This window comes from Plecotus auritus (assembly GCF_963455305.1).
Source record: "Plecotus auritus genome assembly, chromosome: 4".
In the NCBI taxonomy this organism is placed as follows: domain Eukaryota; kingdom Metazoa; phylum Chordata; class Mammalia; order Chiroptera; family Vespertilionidae; genus Plecotus; species Plecotus auritus.
The window spans coordinates 66,064,045-66,089,283 of NC_137775.1; the positions used below are offsets into that span (position 1 = coordinate 66,064,045).

At 37.6% G+C, this 25,239-nt stretch overlaps 1 protein-coding gene across 6 annotated transcripts in view; it reads right to left on the reverse strand.

The window, feature by feature from the left end:
• MYO6 (myosin VI) overlaps window positions 1-25,239 on the reverse strand; it is a 158,580-nt gene that overhangs the window by 11,090 nt on the left and 122,251 nt on the right. For 2 of the 6 annotated variants that reach the window (XM_080663670.1, XM_080663669.1), the window contains exons 21-29: window positions 19,000-19,130; window positions 18,826-18,903; window positions 16,655-16,784; window positions 13,740-13,830; window positions 12,798-12,948; window positions 11,069-11,277; window positions 9,864-9,942; window positions 8,172-8,332; window positions 2,470-2,508 (exon numbers count right to left, since the gene is read on the reverse strand). In XM_080663670.1, coding sequence (XP_080519796.1) covers window positions 2,470-2,508; window positions 8,172-8,332; window positions 9,864-9,942; window positions 11,069-11,277; window positions 12,798-12,948; window positions 13,740-13,830; window positions 16,655-16,784; window positions 18,826-18,903; window positions 19,000-19,130 — 1,069 coding nt within the window. Of the gene's footprint in view, window positions 1-2,469; window positions 2,509-5,628; window positions 5,659-6,064; window positions 6,092-8,171; window positions 8,333-9,863; window positions 9,943-11,068; window positions 11,278-12,797; window positions 12,949-13,739; window positions 13,831-16,654; window positions 16,785-18,825; window positions 18,904-18,999; window positions 19,131-25,239 lie in introns of those variants that run through there. The other 4 variants (XM_080663672.1, XM_080663671.1, XM_080663674.1 and 1 more) reach the window with 3 other exon arrangements.

Sequence of the window (25,239 nt, forward strand, 5' to 3'; positions counted from 1 at the left end):
TGAATTTTGAGACCCGCCTGTGGTTGCTCTGGCAGGGCCAGACCAAATGTTATCTCGGGCCTTAAACTGCGGGCAGGCCAGATGTTCCCCACCCCTGTTCTATAACCAGATAAAACCACACCCAAATACTTAGTGAGTAATAAATATGTAAATTAAAGGAAGGGGTTTTAGGTCACGAAGCTGATAACGGAGATTGTGTTATATATTGCCCAGTGTAACAGGAATATTTGAGTAGAAAGAGAAGAAGCACATTTTAAAAATTAAAAATATGTATAAAATAATAAATTTAAAATAAAATGGGATAAAGGCAACTTTTTCCTAATTCATTTTCTTAGCAGTGCTACTTGGGGCTTAAGGCGTGTACATAATTTAAAATAATTATTCAGAAAATATGGGAACAGCTTGTTTTCTGTAATAATGAACATTACTTTCCAGCAGCTTACACTAGCCACAGAGGAGACACTCAGAATAAGCTGCAAATGGACTTTTAGGCACAAAGTAATGAAGGAAGAATTTAAACACATCCCATTTCAAGATGTGAAAAGAAGATGACACAAATATTAAAAGAACTAAATATTAAAGAACTAAAATATTGCTTCTCAGGTATCAAACAAGGAATTTCGCCTTTATCATACACTTCTCCAAAAATGTTCTCTCAAAGAGGAACAATCAAGATACAACACTAAAGTGAGCTACTTTCTCATCATTTTACATTTTGAAAGATAATAACAATCCTGACAGTCAAGACACAGATAATGAGACTGACTGCAAAATGATGTGGGAGAATATGTATCCTTCTTCCTGAAGTAAAGGAAATTATTTCTTCAATAGTAAGTTTACCAATGAAATAAGGTACTTGTGCCTCCTTACAAGACCTATTTATGCTTTCATTTTAGAGAATAAAACACACCATACTTCAGCCTACATACTTAAAAATTGTTCGACGCACATAAGCCTGGATATAAACTAATGTGTGGCCATTTAGTCCTTCCTGCTTTTTGTGGTTAAAATCTGTTTTAGGTTTACTGAAGAATCCATATTTTTCATAAGCTGTATGACTGGCAATTTGCCATGTGCTCTTTCTTCTAAACTGCTTTGCTCAGAAAGAGCCAGCTGTGTGTCAGCAACATCTATTACCCTTAACAATAAATTATGCTTTAACATTTATTCAAATTATGTATTCTTTTTTCCTTTTTTATAGCACTAAAATGCCATTCAATAAACCAACAAAAAAATTCTCTTTTCTTCTTAGCTCTTCTAAGAGTCTTTTCTAGGAGAGCAGCTGAAAATTACTATGGGGTTTTTATTGTTGCTTTATTGTTCTTTTGAAAGAAAAACTGAATTTACATAATTCCATTCATAGATTGTCAGAAAATACATGAGGTGTCAATATACATAAGATGTATTTTAATACTTTTAAAAATAATAACACTGAATTCAAATTATTATTGCTTAAAATATGATATTGGTATTACTAACTTTTAATTCATATTACCTCAAACAAAAATATACCTACTTAAAATCATACTCAGCATCCTAAGAAATACACGACTAAAATGCACCTTTGGAGTTATTAAAACAGTAATATAAAGCTGTAGTTTATTGTTTAGACTTGATTAACAGACATTCATGAAAACAATACAGTAAAGTAGTAGGAAAATTGACTTGATTTTTAAAAATATATTAGACACCTCCAATTAATTTTGTAAGCTCAAAATTAATAGTTAAAATGTTATTGATTCGTATCCACTTATAAAGGTAATGGACCAGATCCTGCTGGGAAGTTATAGCCTTTGGTGGCTCAGTTTTTACATCAGTGGTTTTTATTTTTATTTTTATTTTTGTTAATCCTCACCCGAGGATATTTTTTCCACTGATTTTTAGAGAGAGTGAAAGGGAGGAGGAGAGACACAGAGAGAGAAACATCGATGTAAGAGACACATCCACTGGTTGCCTCGTGCCTGCAACCATATGGGACCCTTCAGTCTGAGCGACCCTTCAATCCACAGGCCGATGCTCTGTCCACTGAGCCAACCGGGGCTATCAGTGGTTTTAAAGTGTGTACTGTGGTGTAAAAATCCTTGGGAGCAGGATTCCCCCCTTCAACTAGGCACAGTGGTTCCCAGGCAGGGAGCAGCACCACCCCTAGAGGAAGTTTCATTTCATCAGGAAGATAGAAAGGGTTCCCCTAAGAGACTAAGCTGGTGGGGGCCAGTGATAAGCACAGCAGTACTACCATCAAGGAAGAGTCTAATCCAAAAGCCAGTGGTTCCACCAGAGAAAACACCGATGGACAGGAACACTGGTTGTTATCTTTTTCTATGTGAGAGTGAAGTGACACTTCTTGTACAGAAAACATACATGGAAAGAGTACGTTATTCATATAACAGGTTCTGGTCCAAATATTGACGAGTAATTTAAAAATATGACTGAGGTGGCACGTATTCCCCCAGATTGTACTGCACTAACCTACTCAAGATTTCTGACATTTCTTTCGCCATTTGTTCCCTATAAAAGAATGATAATACAACATAGTTATATAAAAGACAATTACATATAAAGTACTTAAAATATCTAAAAGCATAATTAAAATTTTATATTTTAAAAATATTTATATTTTCAAAAGGATTACTGAGTTACTAACCATTCACTATTATTTTACTTTGTAAAAGTTTGCAATATATTTTTTTACATACAGAACCATAAAATACAGCAAAATTTTTGTTTAGATCCAGTTAAAGTTATTCAAACTTTCCTATTTTTGCAGTAAGAACTTTCAAATAAAATCTCATGAGAGTCATGCTTCTGTGGTATTATTTTTTATGTACAGAATAAAATGTTCTAAATGCAGACAGGAAACTTGGCAGGATATAGATTCTATATAAAAATTTTACACTGGATTGCTTAGAAAATATTAATTAGCAAGGTATAATGGTGGTAAAACAAGTTGATCTATTTTACATTGCCAGAATTTAAATAATTCTGATGTATTCAACGTTTTAGAATTCTAGATCAAAGCGTATTTTCGTTAAAAAAAATCAAATGCATCAAGTACTTGTTAAATATTAAGATGAGAAGTGTTCTGACTTTTCAAGGACAAAAATTTCCCAAAGGACAAAACTTACATATCTCTTATTACCCCAAAGAGTGTAACTTTCTCAGTATTTACTTAAATCTGTGAAATGAAATGGATGTTTCATCATGTTCCTCAATATTTTAACCTCATTATTTTCCTGTCCTTTGCTGTCTTCCTTCATAATTAGTAAGTTTCTCACTCATTCTATTCATCAGACTCTGGTAAACTCCCAAATCCTATAAACCAGTAAAAATCAAAACAGAAGAAGATGGTAGCTGTGCCTCAGGGCACAGTTTCCTGGACGCCCGCCCAGACTCCCGGACTCCTGCATCTCTTTCCTTGTACTGGACACTGGCTAGGCTCAGGTACTGATGGAGATCTAGTTGAGCAAGCAGTCTGAGAAAAAGTAATCTTTCAAAACTGATGATCAAGGACAAGAAAGACAAAGTAAAAAACACAAATGTAATCTAAAGAAACTGCCTATTGAGCAATGTATCAACCTCTCTTCAGGCTAGTCAGAATTTCCTAACGTTCAAACTCAGCATGATTTTGGTAACTATTTTTAACTCTATTATCACCTACCCCAAGGTTTCTATCAGTACCCAAGAGCACCTCTGATTTTACCACTGCTTTCTCCTGACACTCCCTCTGATTCCCTTCCCACAGCAGGTTTCAAGGGAATCGGTGCTCTTTCACTACTTGGACTGTGGATCGTATAGCAATTTCTCTGTATACCCCCACACTTCACTGGATGGCAATCTCTACTGACTTAATATCTCGCCTGGCCTATGTTACACCAAATACACTGAATAGAAATGGTTCCTGCATCCAGGTGCTTTTTCCCTTCTGATTTTCCCAGACTATATGCAGATGCTCACAATTTCATCTTAGACCAGTGGTTCTCAACCTTTCTAATGCCGTGACCCTTTAACACAGTTCCTCATGTTGTGGTGACCCCCAACCATAAAATTATTTTTGTTGCTACCTCATAACTGTAATTTTGCTACTGTTAATGAATCGTAATGTAAATATCTGTGTTTTCCGATGGTCTTAGGCTCTACAGCAGCGGTTCTCAACCTGTAAATATCTGTGTCTTATAAAATACATTAATTATTTGTACTTATTGTCTTTATAGAAACAGATATGGAGATATAAGAATAAAATATTTAAAGTATTTGAGTTATGATAGCTTAGTTTTCAGCAGATATAGTTTATTCTACTGATATCTAAAATAGTTTATAATCTGAAGTTATATATATATATAATGCTAATTTTGATGCTGATGTATCTTTTTGTTATGAAAATCTCTCCACAGAGAAAGAATCTAAACGCAACCTTTCTAATGCTGCCTTGTGGTGAACAATGGTGTTGGCATTTGATGGGGTGAGGGGTCAGGGATGCCAAATGTCCTGCACAAGGAAGAGCTGTCCTATGCCTCATGGGACTTTAACATGTCCACCAGACACATTGAGGTGAAGTGCACACACACATAGGTTTACATGGAAACAAAGTTTTACATGTAGAAGAACTTTTTTTGCCTGGTTTTATCACTCAGATAATTTCTGTAAGAATGCACCTATTGCAAAATGGAGAGGAGAATGTACTTAACTGTGTCCAGAACTTTACGAAGGACTGTTCACAGCTGCATGGCATTTACTGACTGATGTGACATTCTTATATAAATTTGCATTTGAAGTGGTTGCATTCATGGTGACCTTATGTATACATGCAAACATTTGAGTACTTGATTACATTTTTCTGTAGTTGTAACCAAGCACTTTTCATATTAAAATAAACATTGCTTCATTATAAAATACTGTGCTTTTACTTCTCTTTAACATGCATTGTTTGGAGAACTATATATACACACATGCATCATTTTTACATTTGTTATTGGTATCTGTGTCTGAGGAGCTGAGAACCATTACTATAAGAGTTGGGGCCTAAAAGCTGTTAATATTCAGATTTTGTGCATATTCCAAAATTTTATATGTACAGTATGTATAAAATACAAGCAAAAATGTATTTTATACATATATCCCAAATGTTACTTAGATTCTCTCTCATGGAGAGATTTTCATAACAAAAAAATACATCAGCATCAAAATTAGCATTATATATATAACTTTAGATTATAAACTATCTTAGATATCAGTAGAATAAACTATCATATCTGCTGAAAACTAAGCTATCTATTGTAACTCAAATACTTAAAATATTTTATTTATTCTTACTTATATCTCCATATCTGTTTCTATAAAGACAGTAAGTAGTAAATAATTAAAAACACATAAAACAAAATGAGTGTTTAAACAATGTTAGAAAACACAAAGAAGGAAACCAAGTCATAAACTACTGTGACTGAACACCATACAAGAGCATTAAACATCTTTCCTGGGCAAAGAAAAAATGAGTTATCTTATTCTTTTTAATAAAAGGAAATAATGTAAAATTCACTTCAATAAGGAAATGATTTCTCCTAAAAAGTCTAATAACCTGTTAAAAAGAAAGTTATATGACTACGTCAAATTGTAAAAAGTGAAATGACATACGGTGTCATTTTGGGTCTTGCTCCATTAATTCTGTAAAAAGAATACATTTTAGTTAATATCATAACCAATTCTGAATTGTGAAAATCTGGATTGTGCCCAACTTATGTTTTAGTGACTTTACTGATTTAAAAAAGTGCATAATCTTTATTTAATCTACATGTGAGATTACTCATAATTTCACTTACAGGCATACCTTGTTTTATTGTGATTTGCTTTACTGAGCTTCATAAATGTTGTGTTTTTTACCAATTGAAGAAAGACCCTCCACCAGCACAAAGTTTATGACTCACTTTATTGCAGCTATTTGGAATTGACCCCACAATATCTTCAAGGTATGCCTGTTATGTGAAATCATAACTTTGCATCCAGGATCATGTGCGTAATTGATTGAGATCATATTTTAAAACGTATTACACATGTGGAAAATAATTCTTACTTAGAAGTTACTGGATGGGTACCCGAGCTGGAAAAGTAACTTGAAATTGTTTATTGCAGTAGAATCCATCTACATACATATTTTAATACATCACAGAACCCAAGAACACATTAGGAACAGGGCTAGAGAGTTCTTACTCATAAATTGTTAGAAAGAATTCAGTACCAACAAAGGCAAAATAAACATTCAAAAACATTAATTTAGGCCTGGAGTAAGATAAAATTATCAAACATGGGGCATCAGTATAGAACATCATCCATAACACAGTGCTAATGCTTCTAGTGCAGAGTACACACTAGCCAGGAGATTCGGAGGAGAAGGCACTCACAGGACCAGGGTCAGAGGAAGCTTCCTGGGAGATAGGCTTACAGGCAGGACTTCCATGGGCATTCGAGAGGGAGGACGACAGCATCTCCAGGCCTGTCCCATGGGAGAACTAAGACGAACTCTTCCTCCCTTCAAGTTATAACTGCTTGAATATCCCCTAATCACTTAATTGTGGTCCCATTACCTAGTTAATTCTGCTTCACCTAAATCACAGGTGACTTGTCATTTTTGTCAAAGGTCCTAAATGGTCCACTCTCTCCCTGAGACCACCCACTTTGGAAGAAGTGCATCTTTCTGAAGATGGGAAGCAGTGCACATATGAGCCAGTATCTTACACATAGTATAAGGAATGATACTGGATGTAGCTGAATATTTCAAAGGCTCACACATAAAGCTTGGCCATGAACACTAATAATGACTACATTAATAAGCCCTTTAGAAATGACTTTCAGCCACACGAAAGCCAGCTTTGCCCATTTCAGTCTGTCCTCACACATTAGGAATGGCATCTGTAAGAGCCTGGCTTGTTTAGGAGCTGGCCAACGCACTGGTCAGTTATACACAAAGACTCCCGGCCATTGCAACATCACACAGGTGGAAGGAATGGGACAGCAGCTAAGCTAAGTTGCATGTACAAAAGCCATAGGTGGGTGGAAACGTTTTAATTACGGCAAAATGTTAACCAAGAGCCCAACTATTGGACTCAAACCCAACAGCTTAAAAAATTATTGTAATACCTGTGCTTGATAGGCCTATTCAGTTTATTTAAATATAATATACTTCCATATACAATTCAGGCCCCAGAACTCCCCAATATAATCATTTACTAGAAAAAGTGTGAAGATAAGTTAACATACCTTTTTCCTTCTCTATCTTGTTTTCAGCTAAATAAAATCTAAGCATGGCTCAATAATATACAACAAGTTTTTCCTTTCACAAGGAAATAGCAACATCTACTATTTTTATTTTTATTATATTTTGTCATAAACAGTGCTCTAACATTCTGAAAAGCATAGTTACATATATGAATGTGCCTCGCCATACATATAGAACACATATACCTACATATAAAGGAACTCCACAAACTAGGTTTGCTCTGTTTTTACAAATAATCAAAATAACTAATATTTCCATATTCTAAATCTGAAATTAATCTATTATATTAAAACCTTCCTGAAACTTTTAATAAGGACTTCCATATTCCCCCACACTCCAATAACATATAGTATTTAGAGATAATTCAGAAACCTGAGGAGCCAAAATATTTCAATGTATAAACCTTCCTTCTTGGAAAAGGAAATCTATTTATTCTGATACATAGGGTGTGTATGTGTGTGTAAAATTTCCCCTCATTTCAAATGTTAGGATATATATAATTTAGGAAAATAATAAATACCAACCTCAAATATATTAAACTGGATTATAATAAAGTGACTGATTTCTATTATAGTATTTAATGGCAGGTATTTAGAAATTAGATGTCTACCTTAAACCAGACGTATAAAGATACAATATTCTTTGGCAATATCAGAGTAAAAATTGATACGTTTTCTTAAAGTACTCATGGGCTGAACTATCAGTTTTGTTCTTCAATAGTTTAACAATTTGATAAAATCAATTTGTTTCATTCCTTTGGGTATAAGAATGGATACAAATAAGTTTTAAATGATTTTACTTAAAATATACCAGGACCTAAGGAATATGATTTCTCCTATTCCCTTCAGGCTGAAGTGAGAGGGAGACAGCAGAGAGCGCCACACCCCACCCAGCGGCCCAGTACCTGCGGAGCGCCAGGTCCACCTGGGCCTCATCACTGATGAGCTCTGCTTCGCTCTGGGCGATCCTCAGGGCCAGCTCGCGGTCCCTGCGCTCCTGCTCCAGCACCGCTTGCTGCTGGGACTCCTCCTCCCGCTGTCGGGCCAGCTGCTCCTCCACTTCAGCCTGCCAAGGACAGAAAGCAGGTTCACCAAAGTGTCCCCACATGTCTCCTTGGTCATTCACATTCCTACTTAAAATTGTTCCAGACAAGTTCCTTAGTAAGGAATGTATCATCTAACCGGAAAGCTCTTCAGTCTCTATTCTCTTCTATATTATAATTTATACTTACTCTTTCCAAGTCTAAGAGAAGGCAGAGAAACCATAGTCCCACCATTCTATAACGATGAGTGTCCCAAATACCACAGTATCCCAGGTACCACACTAACACTAACACCAGACAAGCAGATGTCAGAAATTTAAGGTGTTGGTTGTGCTCAGGATCCTATCTAATAAAGAGGGAATATGCTAACTGACCCTCATGCCATCGCAAAGATGGTGGTGCCCATAGCCAATAAGGAGGGAATATGCTAATTTGCTGCCCCGCCCTTAAAGATGGCAGCACCCACAGCCACAAGATGGCGGTACCCAGTCTCCTCAGCCCCCAGCCACCCAGGGCCGGGCCCGAGGCGCAGGCAAGCCTCAGATGGCAGCTGCCCAGCCGCCCAGGGCCTTCCAAGGTTCGGGTAACAGAGCCGGCTGAGGCTTGCGCTGCCAGCAGTGGCAGCAGCAGAGGTGTGATGGGGCATCGCCTTCCCCTGATCGCCAGGTCGCCTCCCGCCCCTGAAGGCTCCCGGACTGTGAAAGGGGGCAGGCTGGGCTGAGGGATCCCCCCTCCAGTGTATGAATTTTCATGCACCAGGCCTTTAGTGAATTAACAAAGACAAGAAACTCAAATATGTGATCAATTACTCTCAGACATGGACTTTTTAAAAAATGGGTTGAGGAAAGACTCTTATCCTAATTTATTACTGTTAGTATCTACAACATTATAAAATAATATTTTATAATTTGTTTAACTGGTGGAATATACATTCTAAAATTATATTTTAAATAAATGTTCATCTGGCTTCCCCCTAGGTCAGTGGTCGGCAAACTCATTAGTCAACAGAGCCAACAACGATTGAAATTTCTTTTGAGAGCCAAATTTTTTAAACTTAAACTTCTTCTAACGCCACTTCTTCAAAATAGACTCGCCCAGGCCATGGTATTTTGTGGAAGAGCCACACTCAAGGGGCCAAAGAGCCGCATGTGGCTCACGAGCCGCAGTTTGCCAACCACTGCCCTAGGTATAATAATAACAACAAACTAATATTTATTGAACTGAACACTATTTGAAATGCTTTAACAGGTGTTAACTCATTTGATACAACTATTATTTACCCACATTACACGGAGAGAAACTGTGGCCCACAGTCACTCATTGTGACTTGTACGATGTCAAAATTTCTGTCAGTGACAGAGGCTGGATCTTAACTCACATCCCTGACTCCAAAGTCCCTGCCCATAACCATTTCAGAAACTGCTTTTCATCTCTGAGATAAACCAATGACAGCTTATCTAGCAAATCAAGATCTTGCTTTTACTTCTTTTGTTTTATAATTTTTTAGATTCTATTTTGATAGAAATTCAGTTCAACTGTCTAATCAGTACATACCTGAATACGTTTTTCATCATCTTCCCTTTTCTTTCTCTCTTCTTCTTCTTGTTTTCTCTTTGCTTCCATCTCAAGTTTCCTTAAAAAAAAAAAAAAAAAGAAAAACTAACTCTTCAAAAACTTTATAGAAAAATCAGGAATCCTTCAGAAGGCAATTTAAACTATTAATAAACAAAGGTTACAGAATGGGGGCTCACATTAACCTCCTGGCCATACACATTATCATTTTTTAAATCTAGCTCTACTGACAATAAATCTTCTGAAACAAAACAAATACATTATATTGCATAACCTTTAACATCCCTAGAGTAACTTGGTTACAAAGCCTACTTGCAAGGTTCTGATTACATGTGCTTCCCTCTACTCCTCCTCCAATTAAACAACTCATGTTCCTTCTGTCTACCCAATTATGCAAATCTTTCAAAACATTACCAATTTTAAAACTGCAGAAAAGTAGAAGAGCCTTTTTTGTAGCTTAGTAAATAATACACAAGTCACTGCTTTAAAGGGAAGTTAAGAGATCTTCAGATGTAAGAATCTAACCAGAATTCATATTATTGTTAAAATCATCTTATGTTATGTTATGTTATTATGGATTTTTCCCTATTTTTCAAACTTATTCTAAAATTACAGTCATGAGCAGCACAGCAACATTTTGGTCAACAATGAACTGCATATACAATGGTGTTATGCCATACATACAGCCTACGTGTGTAGTAGGCTATACCATCTAGATCTGTGTAAGTTCATTCTATGATGCTCACACAAGGATGAAATCACCTAATGACACATTTCTCAGAACATATTTCCATCATTAAGCAGCATATGACTATAATATCTATATATATAAAAGGCTAATATGCAAAGTTTTCCCTCAGGAGTTTGACTAGGAGACCAGGAGTTCGATCGCTCGCTATGACATGCGCTGACCACCAGCAGGCAGCGCGGAACATGGCGGGCAACCAACAGCAGTGATGGAGTGATGAGGGAGAGAGGAAAGGAGGAAGCGGGGAGGTGGGGAACCTGAATGGCCCTGATCATAGGCCAGGCCTAGGGACCCTTCCTGTGCACGAATTTCGTTCACTAGTCCTCTAGTTTTCAAATAAAAAACTACTTTTAAAAATAAGAAGATATATCAGCCAACACCACCAAGAATTCACTGTTCTGTTAGCTTCTAATTCAAAACGACAATATGAATGCCTTACATCCGCCTTTCCTCCTCTTCCTTTCTTCGACGTTGTTCATCTTCTTCACGTCTTTTTCTTTCTTTTTCCATTTCTTCTTGAATACGCCTCAGCCTTTCAGCTTCCTCTTCCTGCTGTTTCTTTTTCTGTAAAGCACTGAGGAGCTCCTCTGAGCTTTTAACCAGTGCATCGTATTCTTTCTGTATCTGTTCCCTTGTCATCATAGTGGACTTTAAAACAATAATAAACATACTTAAAAAGTTATCTCTTCTGCTACACAACAATGTGAATATACTGAACACTACTTAATTTGTACATTTTAAAATCGTTAAGATGGTAACTTTAATGTGCCCTTATAATAAAATAAAAACGTTCATATATAGCAAAGACTGGAAAAGTTGGTAAGCAATAAGCCCATTATCTTTATTATACTATTTGTACACTTAAAAGTTACCTTTCCACACAAATCTCTACATCTATTTCCTATTAATCAAGTAATCAAATATCTAAAGTGGTACTGTGGACAAAGTTACATACTGTAGGTAACAATTATTTTTTAAGAAATTATTAATTTTGTCAGAGTTTACTACTCTTTAATAATAGTTTAAATAGTACTTGAGAAATATTTAAGAAATTATTAAATACATCCCAAATTGTTGGATGACTTTCCTAAGTGAGCCTTCAGAAAATGTGGCTTGGTTGATTTTAATTGATTAATACCATAGAAACAGGGATGGCTCTTAACAGATTTGTAAAATCGGCTAAGCTTATCCAAAGCATTTTCATTCTTCTTTTGCTCCTCTTTCTCCATTCTGTCTCTAAGATTGACCACTGTCTACATAAAATATCTGCAGGAAATAGAATAAAAGGCTTGCTTTAAGGTATTATATCCACATAATTGCATTGACTCATTTAACTAGATGAGAAAAACATTAACACCCTAAAAAATAACAGAAAAAAATATGAAGAGACAGATGGAATGTAATTACAAGCATATAGAAAAAATTTTCAATCCACTGATGATCAAATAAATGAAAATCAATACAAAAAAAGGCCCCATTTATTCTCACAAATTTGGAGGAAAATTGTTATTTTCATAACAGTTAAATAATTTATGATACAGCCTATATGAAGATAATATAATTATAGGAACAAGGCATATGGCATGATGATAGGGACAGAAAACTAAATGTACATTATGGTAAGAACTATGCAAAAATACATGCATATAAAATAAGACAGGAAGGGAAATTTACAATGAAACAGTTAAATGTGTTACTTTGGTAAGGATTTTTTGGTGACTTCCTCCAAATTGTTAATATTACATTACTTTTATCATTTAAAAATTAGTTTCTGAAAGTAGGAAAACATGAAACAAAATAATTTGCGTTAATCCTCTCTTAGTAATGATTACCCAAAAGCTTACCCAAAGAGTAGTTAGTTACTATTTAAAGTAAATACAATAGCATTTTACAAAGAGTATTTTAGTTACTATTTTTTGGGGGGAAATCTTTCCTAGCAACAGATGAAAGTGCTTAAACTTTGCTCTTTTTAAAGTTCTGCTATGGAAATTTTCAAGCCGTTAGGGGACCCCTATAATGAGCATCACTTGTCATCACTGGGACTCAACATTTGCAACACTTTGTATCCTTAACACAGTAATGCATTTTTCTATACAATTTTAACACCAATAACAAAAGATATTAAATTACTTCAAAAAGTCAAAGCCATTTAGATTAAAATTACATACCTTAATTTTGGCCATTAACGCATCAATAGAAATTTCAAGATCCTTGACCTGTTTATTCACCTCCGGTTTTCCATCTTTCAGTGCACTTACTACTTCATTGAACTTATCAAGCCGTTTTTTCAGTGTGCCGACCTTCACCAGGCCATCGATGCTGTAAAGATAATGCTTCATCAGTCTAATTTCACTACATAATGCTATACATTGATTTTTCATTTTAATAAAATGCAAGACATATTAAGCAGGATATTTTACTCCTGTTTTCATATTATTCAGTATTCTTTTTTTTTTTAAGATAATTTGTTGAAGGTAAAAAATAATAATAATCAAATATGGGTGTGAATGACATTGATACCTGTCCACAGGATTGAAGCCTTCTATATTTACATTGAAAGTTTTGAGAATTAAAATTATAGAAGGCTTTGAAAGAGTCACCTAGTCTCTTTAAAAGGCATTAAAGATCAACAGGTATTCAGACCTCCAAGTTTAAAGGGTATCAATTAATAATAAAAGAAGCAAATAAGAAATAAAGACTAAATTTATAGCGAGACAATTGCTACAGATAATTCAGAAAACATTAGTTAAGGTTTTTTTATATTAATAAGGTTTTTAAAAACAATGTCATCATGACATTTGTCAAGAAACTCGAGTCACTAAAATAATCAGAATAAAAGAGCTTCTTTCATTCCATTTATTTCAACCTTTTATAGTGTCTAAATTTCTGTAAGCTCCTTCAAATCCTTTTGTAGAAAGAGGCTGCAATGAAATTATTAAATAAATAATTTCCAATAAATCATACAAATAACAGAGTAATACATCTTTTTACAAAAACATGAGAAAAGAGAAAACTCTGAGTATCCCAACTGCTCTTCTTTATGACTTCATAGTCATTTCATATTTGAGTAATTAGGTTTTGTGGGATTCTTTAGGCACTATTCATCTTACCGAGGTTTGTGTCTCCTTTTGCAAAGCCACATTCGAATAGTTTTTTGCATTTTAATGCATGCTTCAGCTCGATATTTTATTTTGTTTTTCACTATGTGTAAGAGAAAAATATGATATAAAATTATTCCATTTAATTCAGACCTACAACCGTTTTTAAAAACCACTCACTTTCACAAAGCAGTTCTCAAGAAACATGAACTCTCATATTATACCAGACATCAAAATCAGGAAGTTTAACATTTAATTCTGTATACTTCTTAAAATAAAAGCACACCATGTATACTACTAGATTTACATTTTAAATGTATTATTTCCTTGTTATGCTACACCACTGCTTCCCAAACTGTCCTAGATAATGTTGGTCTATGAAACATTAATAGGTATGTCTTGAAAAAAAGGATTCATCTGTCATATGAATTTAGGAAAGCCTAAATGCTACTTTTGGAGATTCACAATGAACATATTGAGTGAAGCTTCTGACAATCCTCAGTAAAGGTACTTATTTAATACTAGTGACCCAGTGCACAAAATTTGTGCACATTAAAAGGGGATTAATTAAAGGAAATAATTTAATATTGCTATTTGCCCTTTCTCTATAATAGAAGTGTCAGAGATGAAAGAAAATTAGTAAAATGTATATGAAAACCTTCCTCCTGTCAGAGTCTGGGGCTCACCATGGGACCCAGAGTCAAGTCCCTGCCCATCCACATGCACCTCAAAATCGCGTGAGACCCAGACCCGGCTGCCCCTACCCCCCGCATTGGGCTAGATCCAGACCTGGCCAGTCCCACCCTTGTCGAGCCCTGCTGGGCAGGGGGCATAGCTTCAGGTCCCCTGGCCCGGCGCCAGGATGGAGGGCGTGGCCTGAGGTCCCCCAGCCCAGACTGAGGTGAGGGGCATGCCTTGAGGTCCTCCGTCAAGCCCCGCCAGGTGGGGGAGAAGGGGGCGGGGAACAGCCTCAGGTCCCCCGGCCCAGCACCAGGAGGGGGGCATAGCCTCAGGTCCCCCGTCAAGCCCCACTTGGGGGGGGGGGCACGGCCTGAGTTCCCCCAACCCAGCACTGGGGGTGCACCTTGAGGTCCCCTGTCAAGCCCCACTGGGTGGGGGGCATGGCCTGAGGTCCCCTGTCAAGCCCAGCCAGGCAGGGGGGCACAGCCTCAGGTCTCCTGGCCCAGTGCTGGGGCGGGGGGCACGGCCTAAGGTCCCCTGTCAAGCCCTGCTGGGCGGAGGGTGCGGTCTAAAGTCCCCCAGCCTGGTGCCGGGGTGGAGGGCGAGGCCTGAAGTCCCCTGTCAAGCACCACCTAGTGGGGGGCTTGGACTAAGGTCCCCCGGCCTGGCGCTGGGGCGGGGGGAGCAGCCTGAGGTCTCCTAGCCCAGCACCAGGACGGGAAGCGCACCTTGAGGTCCCCTGTCAAGCCCCACGGGGGCAGGGCAGGGCGTAGCCTCAGGTCCCTGTTGATTGCTCGTTAAGGCTCCTTATGAGAACTTGGCCTCAGCTGTGGGTGCAGCCATCTTTGTGACTGAGTGATGGTCAATTAGCATATTCCCTCTTTATTAGATAGGATTTAACTTCAGTTACCCAGAATGTCCTAGATTGCTCTGACCTTGAAACATTGTTGAGTTTCTCTATCATCCTGCAAAGATCCTGACTAGTTGCTGACTTCACCACTGAACAACACAGTCCCTGAACAAATGGTACAGTATAGCCAACTTTAATATAATGTGTCGTCCATCAACATGCAATGTATTACGCTGAAAGCAATAAACTATAGTGACAACTTTGTTTATATTTTACTTAGAAAATGAGGGGGGAAGAGTTTCTGTCACCTTTTTTATTACAGCAATCCTTTTACCTGCATTCATAATTGTTTAACAAAAGACCTCAATAATAACGTTTGCACAGTTCCTTTTCATTAGGTCAAAGAAATTTTATTTTCCTATTAATAAGGACCAGTTTACACTGAATCTCTTTCATGTGTCTAGCACTGTTCCAGGTATTCGGTGAGTTTGGAAGGAGAGAAAATTATACATTTAATCAAATTACTCACAATAGCTCCCTACAATTAAAGGTTTCCATAGACCCTCAGGAACCCAAAAAAAATCTGCCCCGCACCCTTGCTTGGGGTCAGAGGTAAGGTGTCCACACAACCCGGCCCGAAACACAAGAGAAAGCAGCTCAGTACACAGAGTCTGAGAACAGGGGCTGAGGGAGCAGAGGCAGGAGAAGGGCTGAAAGGACAGCTGAAGCCCCACTTTGTGATCTGGAAAGACTTTAGACTTTGCTCTGTGTTAAAGGGAGCCTCCACACAAGGCTTCTACTTTAGAGAGAGAAGTCTGGGAACCCAAGAAAACCAACCTGGGAGCCACTGAAGCTACCATGCAATCGGAGGAGGGGCTCCACTAAGGCACCGGCAATGGAGAGGGAAGACGGTATAGCATTTGGAGGAGGAATCAACAGGGTCTGCTGACTGACAAGATTTCAGGGACAAGAGAGGAGAAACCGTTAAAACCCTGAAACTTTTGGCATGGTGTACTGATGATGCCACGCGGGTGGGAAGAGTTCTGGCTTACGTCTGAGAGATTAGGGGATGGTGTGGGAAAGGTGAGGAGGAGGAGGGGGGAGAGAGAAAAGAATCAAGACAGTGACTTCTGCTTTGTTTAGGACATGATGAAATTAATTCTCCTAGCATACATTCAAATTAAGAAGTATCACATACACTCAAAAAAAAGGAAGTCACAAACACTCATTTATCACATCCTGCACATGAGCTACTACTTGAGGAACCAGGAAAACGAGGTGAAGAAGCGATGCAATCCCTGCTATCCAGCACCCTCAGCTGAGACAACTTTGTAAATCCCACACACCATTCATTTCCAAACTAATTACAGACCCTGGTGCAAAAGAAAACACCTACATTTGATGACTGAGAGGGAGCACCACTGAACCTTCTTCCAGCGACTGCAGATAAGCCAGTGGTTGACTCTCTTAACCAACTCTGCTAAATGGTCAGGGTCAGACTTCATAATCTGATCAAATTCTGCAAACTAAACAAAATAACTTATTATCAGTATTAAAAGAAAAACAGTCTTAAACACACAGAGATACAAAATAACTAGAACTCAAATCCAAAATCTAACTTTCTGGAAATGATCCCAAGCCTCAGTGGGGTCTACAGCAAACCCAATACACTGCATTTTACAACTGCCTCTCTCTTTCTTCCTCCTTCCTTCAGGATCTTGGAGGGGAAAGGTGAGAGACTCACTGACAGTTAGCAGATTCAATACTAAAAGTCGAAAAAAAATCTTAAATGACAGTTACAGATGGTTAGCAAAAAGCTTTTACTGAAAAAAATAATTAAAAAAGAAAGGCTGATATGTCTCTAAATTGGCTCATCCACATTCTCAGTATCTATAGAGCACCTGACCAGTGACAAGGTCAGCTATACAATATCAGGTGCCATCAAAACTATTCCATCTCCTCCAAACCCCATCCCTATTTTGATCAGAGATAAGCAACTGTTGCCAAGAGACAGAAAACACAAATAAAAGATATTAGGTTAATAATTAATAAAATATTTCATTTCCACAATTTATCACCAAACCACATAATAATTTCTATCCTTTACAAAATATCCCACCAGTGGTTTTCAACTTTTTTCATTTCATGGCACATAGAAACTAATTACTAAAATTCTGCAGCACACCAAAAACGTATTTTTTTACCGATCTGACAAAAAATAGGTACCATTTTGATTCATTCATAATGGATGGCTATTGTTGTGTTGGCTGCTGTCGTTTTTTAATTTGATAATATAAGGGAAAAGAGGTCAGTGCCCCTGACTTAATATTCAGGTATTGCATGTTTTAAAAATGCTTGCAGCACACTGGTTGAAAATCACTATATCCTACTATAATGCATATAGGTGACACACCTATCAATATAATGGCTTATAATCAAAATTAAAGTTAACATAATGAGACTAAAGATCTGTGAAAATATGCCTTGTGTTTTTAACATTTCTTTCTGACTGGTTAATTTTTCTGGAAGCAAACAAGACCAAGTACTTTCTCTTTCAGGTTGTTAATTCTAAAATATTACTATAGCCCTGAAATAAAGTAAATGTTGAGTTTCTGAGAAATGTATATGATTACAGCTAAGCCAACAATGAATATTTATATATTCATTTTTTTCTTAATTTTTTATAGGAATGGTATGGGTTCTCTGCAGTAAAAATAGTCACAGGAAAGTATATATATTGCTAATGCATTATATAGATTTTATCTCATGCCCCAAAATGTAAAATCAGATTTATTATGATAGTTTAGTCTTCAAGGCACTAGAGATATTTATTAATGGTTTTGCTGAGTCAGATAGGTATAGTTGACTATTATATAATATCGTGTTTAAAATTATGAAAATACAATTCAATCAATATTTAAAAAGTTAGAAGTGGTAAAATGATAAACTGATTCCGAATAGCATTTAGGTATTTCTATATTATACCTATTTAGTTCTGAACTATTCTTTACTCAATCTTGTAACCTAGTACAAGAGCCTGTAAATACTAAAACTATGGGTGAGGCTAAGAAAATTATGTTACATACAAAAGTATTTATACACTCACTCACTCTAGCATTTGAGAGAAGTCAGCACAAACTCCAGTCCAATTTCCCATACCTTGTACATCTATCACTCTCTAATAGAACTTGTTTCTGCTCACAATGAAGACTCAAAAGTACTGTGAAATTTCTACTTATTTGGGCTGAATTAATATGTTTTAGAAAAGCTTTCAACTTGTTTAAAACAAAAGTATTTTCTGGCTAACCCTTATTTAAACAAAAAATCCAATCTAACAATGCTCTCATTCCAATATTTCCAAAGCCGAAAAGAATTGTAAAACTTGTACAGAATATTACACATTATAAACTTCTCACATACTGATAATATGCATGCTGTTGGTGATCATATAATTCAATAATAATTCAAATCACTAAACACTTAAAAATATTCAATGACCTCCCCCCCCCCGCCCCCCGCAACTATTCATATTCATCATGTTCAAGTTTAAAGTAAAAATGTATTTACCTTGCCAGGTCTAAAAAACACTTTTGTTAACCCAAACTTGTAGTCAATTTCATTTAAACCCAAAGCTTTAAAAAGAGCCTGAAAAAGAAAAAGTTAAAAAAGTTAAATGACAACCAGTAATTAGTAAGAAAGACACCTATAGCTAAGAGATTTCAATTCAGGTGATATTTGTACCTTACAAAATAGTCTTGGATCTAGTCTTGCAAGTTTGTCTGGCATGTACTTTTTATACATGTTGTAGAGTTCATGAAATGAAGCTCGTGATGGGAAACCCCCCTGCATCAAGTCCAAGACAGACACCATACCTAGATTCATAAACAAATATGTATTATTGCCAATCACTGTACAGCAGTCAAAAAATTACTTGCAAATGATCAACTTGACAAATTAATGTTTAGAAAGGTACAATTTATAGGAATTTTCATCAAGGAAATAGTACATAGGAAATATTATATTTATACTTATTATGTCCCAACTTACCCGCCACCTCAAACTATCGTAGTGAGTTTCACTTAGCCATCTTGAATAAACCCCTTTTTTAGAGACAAACTCCTGGTCTCTAGACAGCTCAAATCTAGTTTGTATCTTTTTTACTGCTACAAACCTCTGTGTCATAATCACAGTATATAAGGCTTGCATTAGGTCATTTTCCAAATCCTGAGGTTAATTTTAGAACAAGATTTCTGATAGAGTTTCCAAGAAGTCAAACATATTCCCAAATTCTCACCAGTGCTTAGAGCAAATGGACAAGAAAGAAGGGCTCACTGCTTCACTATAAAGATCCCCTTTCACTCATCTCTCAGAGAAACTAGTCTATTGGGGTAAAAAGTGTATAGGATGCATATCTATTTTCAGTGAAATTCTAGTAGGTGGTTAATTTGAGCCTTGAGTCCATGTGAACTTTTCATATCAAGAAAAGCATAAAATAGTCAGGGAAAAGCTTAACTATAAATAATGCCAAAAACCTTTGTTCACCAAAAACAACCCCTGAATTTCAGACTCTGGGACTATTCAACACAATGGAGAAAATAACATTATTCAATAAAAAGTGTTAAGACAAATGAGTAGGCATTTAGAAAACAAAACTAACATCTGATCCTTACCTCACTTATATAAAAATAAATTCCTGCTAGCCAAAAATTTAAATTAGCTAAATGAAACTATAAAATAGTTAAAAAGCAGATTTTTATTTTAAAATCATCTCATGGGAAAGATAGCCCCTCTAAGCAGTCAGACTGAATTTTAAACTTTTTTAATGGGAAAGGCTAGGTAAAGGTTAGATAAAACACCAATAATACTCAAGGTTGGCGACAGTGTAGGAAAACACACACACATTCTTATTGGGAGAGTAAACCAGTGCAACAATTTTGGATGGCAATTTGGAAATATTTACCCCCTTTGACTCAGAACTTTCTGCTTCTATGAATCTATCCTACAGCTTGTCACACATGTGGGCAAATACATGCATAGAGAGTGGCTATATATCCACTGAGTCATTGCTTATAATAGAAAAAATCAAATAACTTAAATATTAAAAATTATGTTGCAACCATATATGATGTGTTAATTAAAAAGAATAGGGCTTATCTAACCAGTATAAAAAACATATCCAAGATATACTGAGAAGTGAGACTTTTTACTTATATTTTTCTGTACTATTTCATTTTTGTTACAGTGAACATATATAACTACTATAATTTTTAATACTAATCAATGAAACACAGAGAAGCAAGCATTCCTATGGAAAGAAATCTCTAGAACTAGATTTAGTTCTAGGCTCTGCTTGTAAATAAAAGTAAGGTTTGAATGATACTGTGACAATTTTTGCCCTTTTATATCAAATACACAAGTACCCTTGGAAACATTCACATCCGCCTCCTCTGAGTCCCTTGGCTTGACCTGTAATTGTGGACAACATATGAACTGGCTCAAAGACGTTCATTAAGAATTTCATGGAGCTTAAATTACCAAGCCAATGGCTGCTCCCTAGCACTTTAAGCTAATTTACTCAAAAGATCTTCCCATGCTTAGAAAAATAAAAATCACCACACCACGTACTCTTCCTTCTAGAAATTCCTATGACCTGGATCTTCCGCTGGGAGTTTGGTGGGGGGCTTGTTGGTGCTGGTTATATTCAGAACCCCTCTTTGCTACCACAGGCAGGCAGCACAGCCCCAAGGTTACAGGAGAAGACCTCCCTGCCTTCTCACACCTTCCCCTACTTTACCCTCGCTGATTAGAAGATAGTAATTTTAGTGAAACATGGCCTAAATTAGTTAATTGTCCTTAAATTGGAAAAAATAACAGAAATGGAAAGGCAAAGTAGAATTCAAATTTTAAATGTCTTTATTTTAGGAAGTTTCATAAATATTTTCATTTCTACCAGTTATTGGCATTATTGGCTTTTTCTCATTACATAGCCACGTAAGTAGAACTAATTCTGTACCATTTACTATTAGTAGTACTTTAAAAAAAATTTTTTTTGAATCAGTGTCATCTATTCAACTGCCAACATATCGCGATATGTTGAAATACACTGCTTACTGAAAGAGGAATCGAAGCTGGAACACCAGTAAGCCCATACTCTGCTCATCTAATAGCATATATAGTTAAATCTAAACATGCTTGCTTTGCCAGTACATTGGACACATGCTGATAAAATAATGACTTACTATATTAGGCTAAACCAGTGGTTGGCAAACTGCGGCTCTGTTGACTAATGAGTTTGCCAACCACTGGGCTAAACAAATCCTGAAGAAAAATTTAAATGACAAAAAAAATCAAATTCAAAGTAAAAACAATCTAAGAAAATATTACAAAACAGCAGGCACAAATTATTTAACTTTCCAGTATTTATTAAATTAGTCACAAATAAATTTTCATATTTGCTAGACTGCATTTCATTCAACAAATATTTACTGAGGGTAGTATACACCTTGCACTGCTAGGAGGCAGGGATGTATGTACATGCAAGCCAAAACAGATATAGTTTCTGCTCTCAAAAGGTTTATAGGTTAGAGCAGTGGTCGGCAAACTCATTAGTCAACAGAGCAGCAAACTGCGGCTCGAGCTGCATGTGGCTCGTGAGCCGCAGTTTGCCGACCACTGGGTTAGAGAAAGGAAAACTTAAGTAATTTTTCAAAGACATATAAAATTTATGACTGACTGTGAAATTAAGGCACTCAGCACTCCTTTCTTGGCCCCCTTCCTATTTAGGGGCATCAGGAAAGGTTTTCATAAGGAAATGACAATCAAGCTGAGCCGTGAAAGATGAAGACAAAGGGAGCAGAGGAAGCAGCATGTGCACAGGCCCCGCGAGGAGGGAATATGGAGCATTCAAGGAACTAAATCAAAGGCCTGTGGGGCTTGTAGTAGAGCAGTGGTTCTCAAACTTCCTAATGCCGCGGCCCTTTAATACAGTTCCTCATGTTGTGGTGACCCCCAGCCATAAAATTATTTTCGTTGCTACTTCATAACTGTGTTTTCCGATGGTCTTAGGTGACCCTGCTAGCGGTTCTCAACCTGTGGGTCTCAACCTAAGACCATCGGAAAACACAGATCTTTACATTACGATTCATTAACAGTAGCAAAATTACAGTTATGAAGTAGCAACGGAAATAATTTTATGGCTGGGGGTCACCACAACATGAGGAACTGTATTAAAGGGTGGCGGCATTAGGAAGGTTAAGAACCACTGTAGTAGAGAGAGAAGAGAGTGGAAAGAGGTGAAGCTAGGGGAACATGGGCCAGACCATATGGGGCCACTAGAATTTTGTTCTTTACCCTAAGAACAATCAGGAGCCATTACAGCATTTTAAGCAGTAAAAAAACATAGTCAGACTTCAGTTGTAAAGCAGTAAATCTGGATGGATGTGAAGAATAGATTGAGCAGAATCAAGGAGAATACTCAGGAAGCTAAAGCAAAAAGCCAGGTGAAAGATGATGACAGCTTGAATTAGGAAATTTAAAACTCACTGAGAGAGAGATCTAAGTGAGCAGATCTTAAATATTCTCACCACAAAAAAAAAAAAAAGGTAATTATATGAACTGATGGGAGCGTTAGCTAATGCTATGGTAGTAATCATTTTGCAAAATATGTGTAACAAATCAACACATTGTACACCCTGAACTTATACAATGTTATATGTCAATTATATCTGAATAAATCTGGATGTGGGGGAGACACACTGTTTAGGGGGTCACATCAAAGGGACTTGGGGAGACAGAGTATACCTATGCTGTCCAATAAGGCAGCAACTAGCCACATGCTCTGTAGTTGCACTAACCACACACAAGTGACTATTTAAATTTAAAAAAATTAAAATTAAATACAATTTAAAATTCAGTACCAAATTCATACTAGTCACATTTCAATTGCTCAATAGCCACAAGTATCTAGTAGCTACCTTATTGGACCACATAGATATGGACTATTTCTATCACCAGTGAAAGTTATATGTAAGAGTGAGAAGGAAAATATGCCTAACCCAAAGCCTGAAAACTCTCGTAAATAATACCCTGGTGAAAAAAGTGACCCTGCAGAGAAGTCAGGAAAGGCCGGAGAATTCCAAACAAAAGCAAGGACATATGTTGTTTCAAAAGCCAAGAAAGGATTTGTAAAATGTATCGGTCAGAGTCCAATGCTGCTGTGAGGTTCACTAAGAACTGCAAAATGAACATTTGATTTAGGATCAAGGAAAGCACTGGTGACCTCATCACAAATTACTTTGTTGATGGCACTGGTGACTGGTCAAGGTGGAAGCTGAAGTCTGTGGGGTTAAAGAGCAAGTGGGCGGCAGGAAACTGAGGAAGCAAGAATAGACTATTCTTGGACAGAAATTGAAAAACAGGAGAACAAAAAGTGAGGCGAGAAATAGGGAGGCAGCTGGAATCCCTTCTAGCGGTGGTTAGGAGTCAATTAGGACAAGGTTTCAGCATGATGAAATGGTAATGGAGAGATCCTGCTCAAAGGAAATGGTTCCCTACATACAGCCAATATTGAAGATTCAGGAAAAGGTAGGAAGGGATAGATTCCAAAGAACTGCAGTCCATCTAGGAAGAGAGGCACATCCTACCTCCTTATCAGGAGGGACGGTAATGCAGGTAGGTAGAAGTGTCTGGTAGCAGACAGGTGAAACTTTGAGGGATGTTGTTGTTGTTGTTAAGAGGTGAAGCTGTCTGTTAACAGAGGCTGAGCATTGAGGAGAGCAGGATGGGTCAGAGGCTCAGAGATTTAAGGAGAGCAGGATGGGTCTGACTAGTTTCCATGGAGAAACAGGGTAGGCTGACCAGGGAAACTAGGCAGAGTGGGTTTGAGAGCCCTTTAAAGGTTAGTGATCATATACATTTACTAGAGGCCCAGTGCGCACTGGTGGGGTCCCTCGGCCTGGCCTGCAGGGATCGGCCAAAACCAGCAGTCCGACATCCCCTGAGGGGTCCCGGAGATCAAGAGGGCACTCTGCAAAGTTGCTGTCACTCAGCAGCTCCTGCGTTGAGCATCTGCCCCTGGTGGTCAGTGCACGCCATAACTACCAACCGGTCAGCAGGTCTGCCAGTCACTTAGGCTTTTATATATATAGATAATGGTGCCAATCTGTCTTCCTACTTTATCTATGCAGATGAGGAGCAAGGACAGAATTGGAATCATCAACGGCTAAAGTTTTGTGAGAGGGGTCAAGGGTAGATCCAGATTGGGGGGCCTGAAGTTTTCACAACTAGGGGAGGGCAGTTTAAGAAAAAGGTACATACATAATTACAAATTACAAAAGAATACAAAGTCAAGTGCAAGCCTCTGGAAGGAGCTCATATAAATGAGGAACCCTGAAGCATAAGTGATCTTAGGACAGTGGTCGGCAAACTGCGGCTCGCGAGCCATGGTTTGCCGCTCTGTTGATTAATGAGTGTGCCGACCACTGACCTAGACTCTTGATTCCAATAATTACAGGCTGTTGTTGTTCCTTGTGATTAAGCCCCTATCCCAGTGGTCGGCAAACTCATTAGTTAACAGAGCGGCAAACTGCGGCTCACGAGGAGGAGAAGGAGGAGGAGGAGGGGGAGGAGGAGAGGGGGAGGAGGAGGAGAGGGGGAAGAAGGGGGAGAGGGGGAAGAAGGGGGAGGGGGAGGGGAGGGGAGGGGGAGGGGGAGGGAAGGAGGGGGAGGAGGAGCAAAAATAAGGAGTCAGAGAGGCAAAAGAGTTCAACCAAGTGTCAGGAACCTGAGATGTACTGGGAGGAAAGGAGAGGCTGATGCCTTGGGAATAAGTAGTTCAAGTGGGGATGGAGGATGGGCATGTAGTAAAGGAAAACTAGTGAGCCTGGTGCCTAAGACTTCTGTGATCCATCAAGGTTAGAATGGGCCAGGTGGGAGGGAGGAAGTGGTAGTTTGACCAAATGCATAAAAATTCCACAGAAGCCA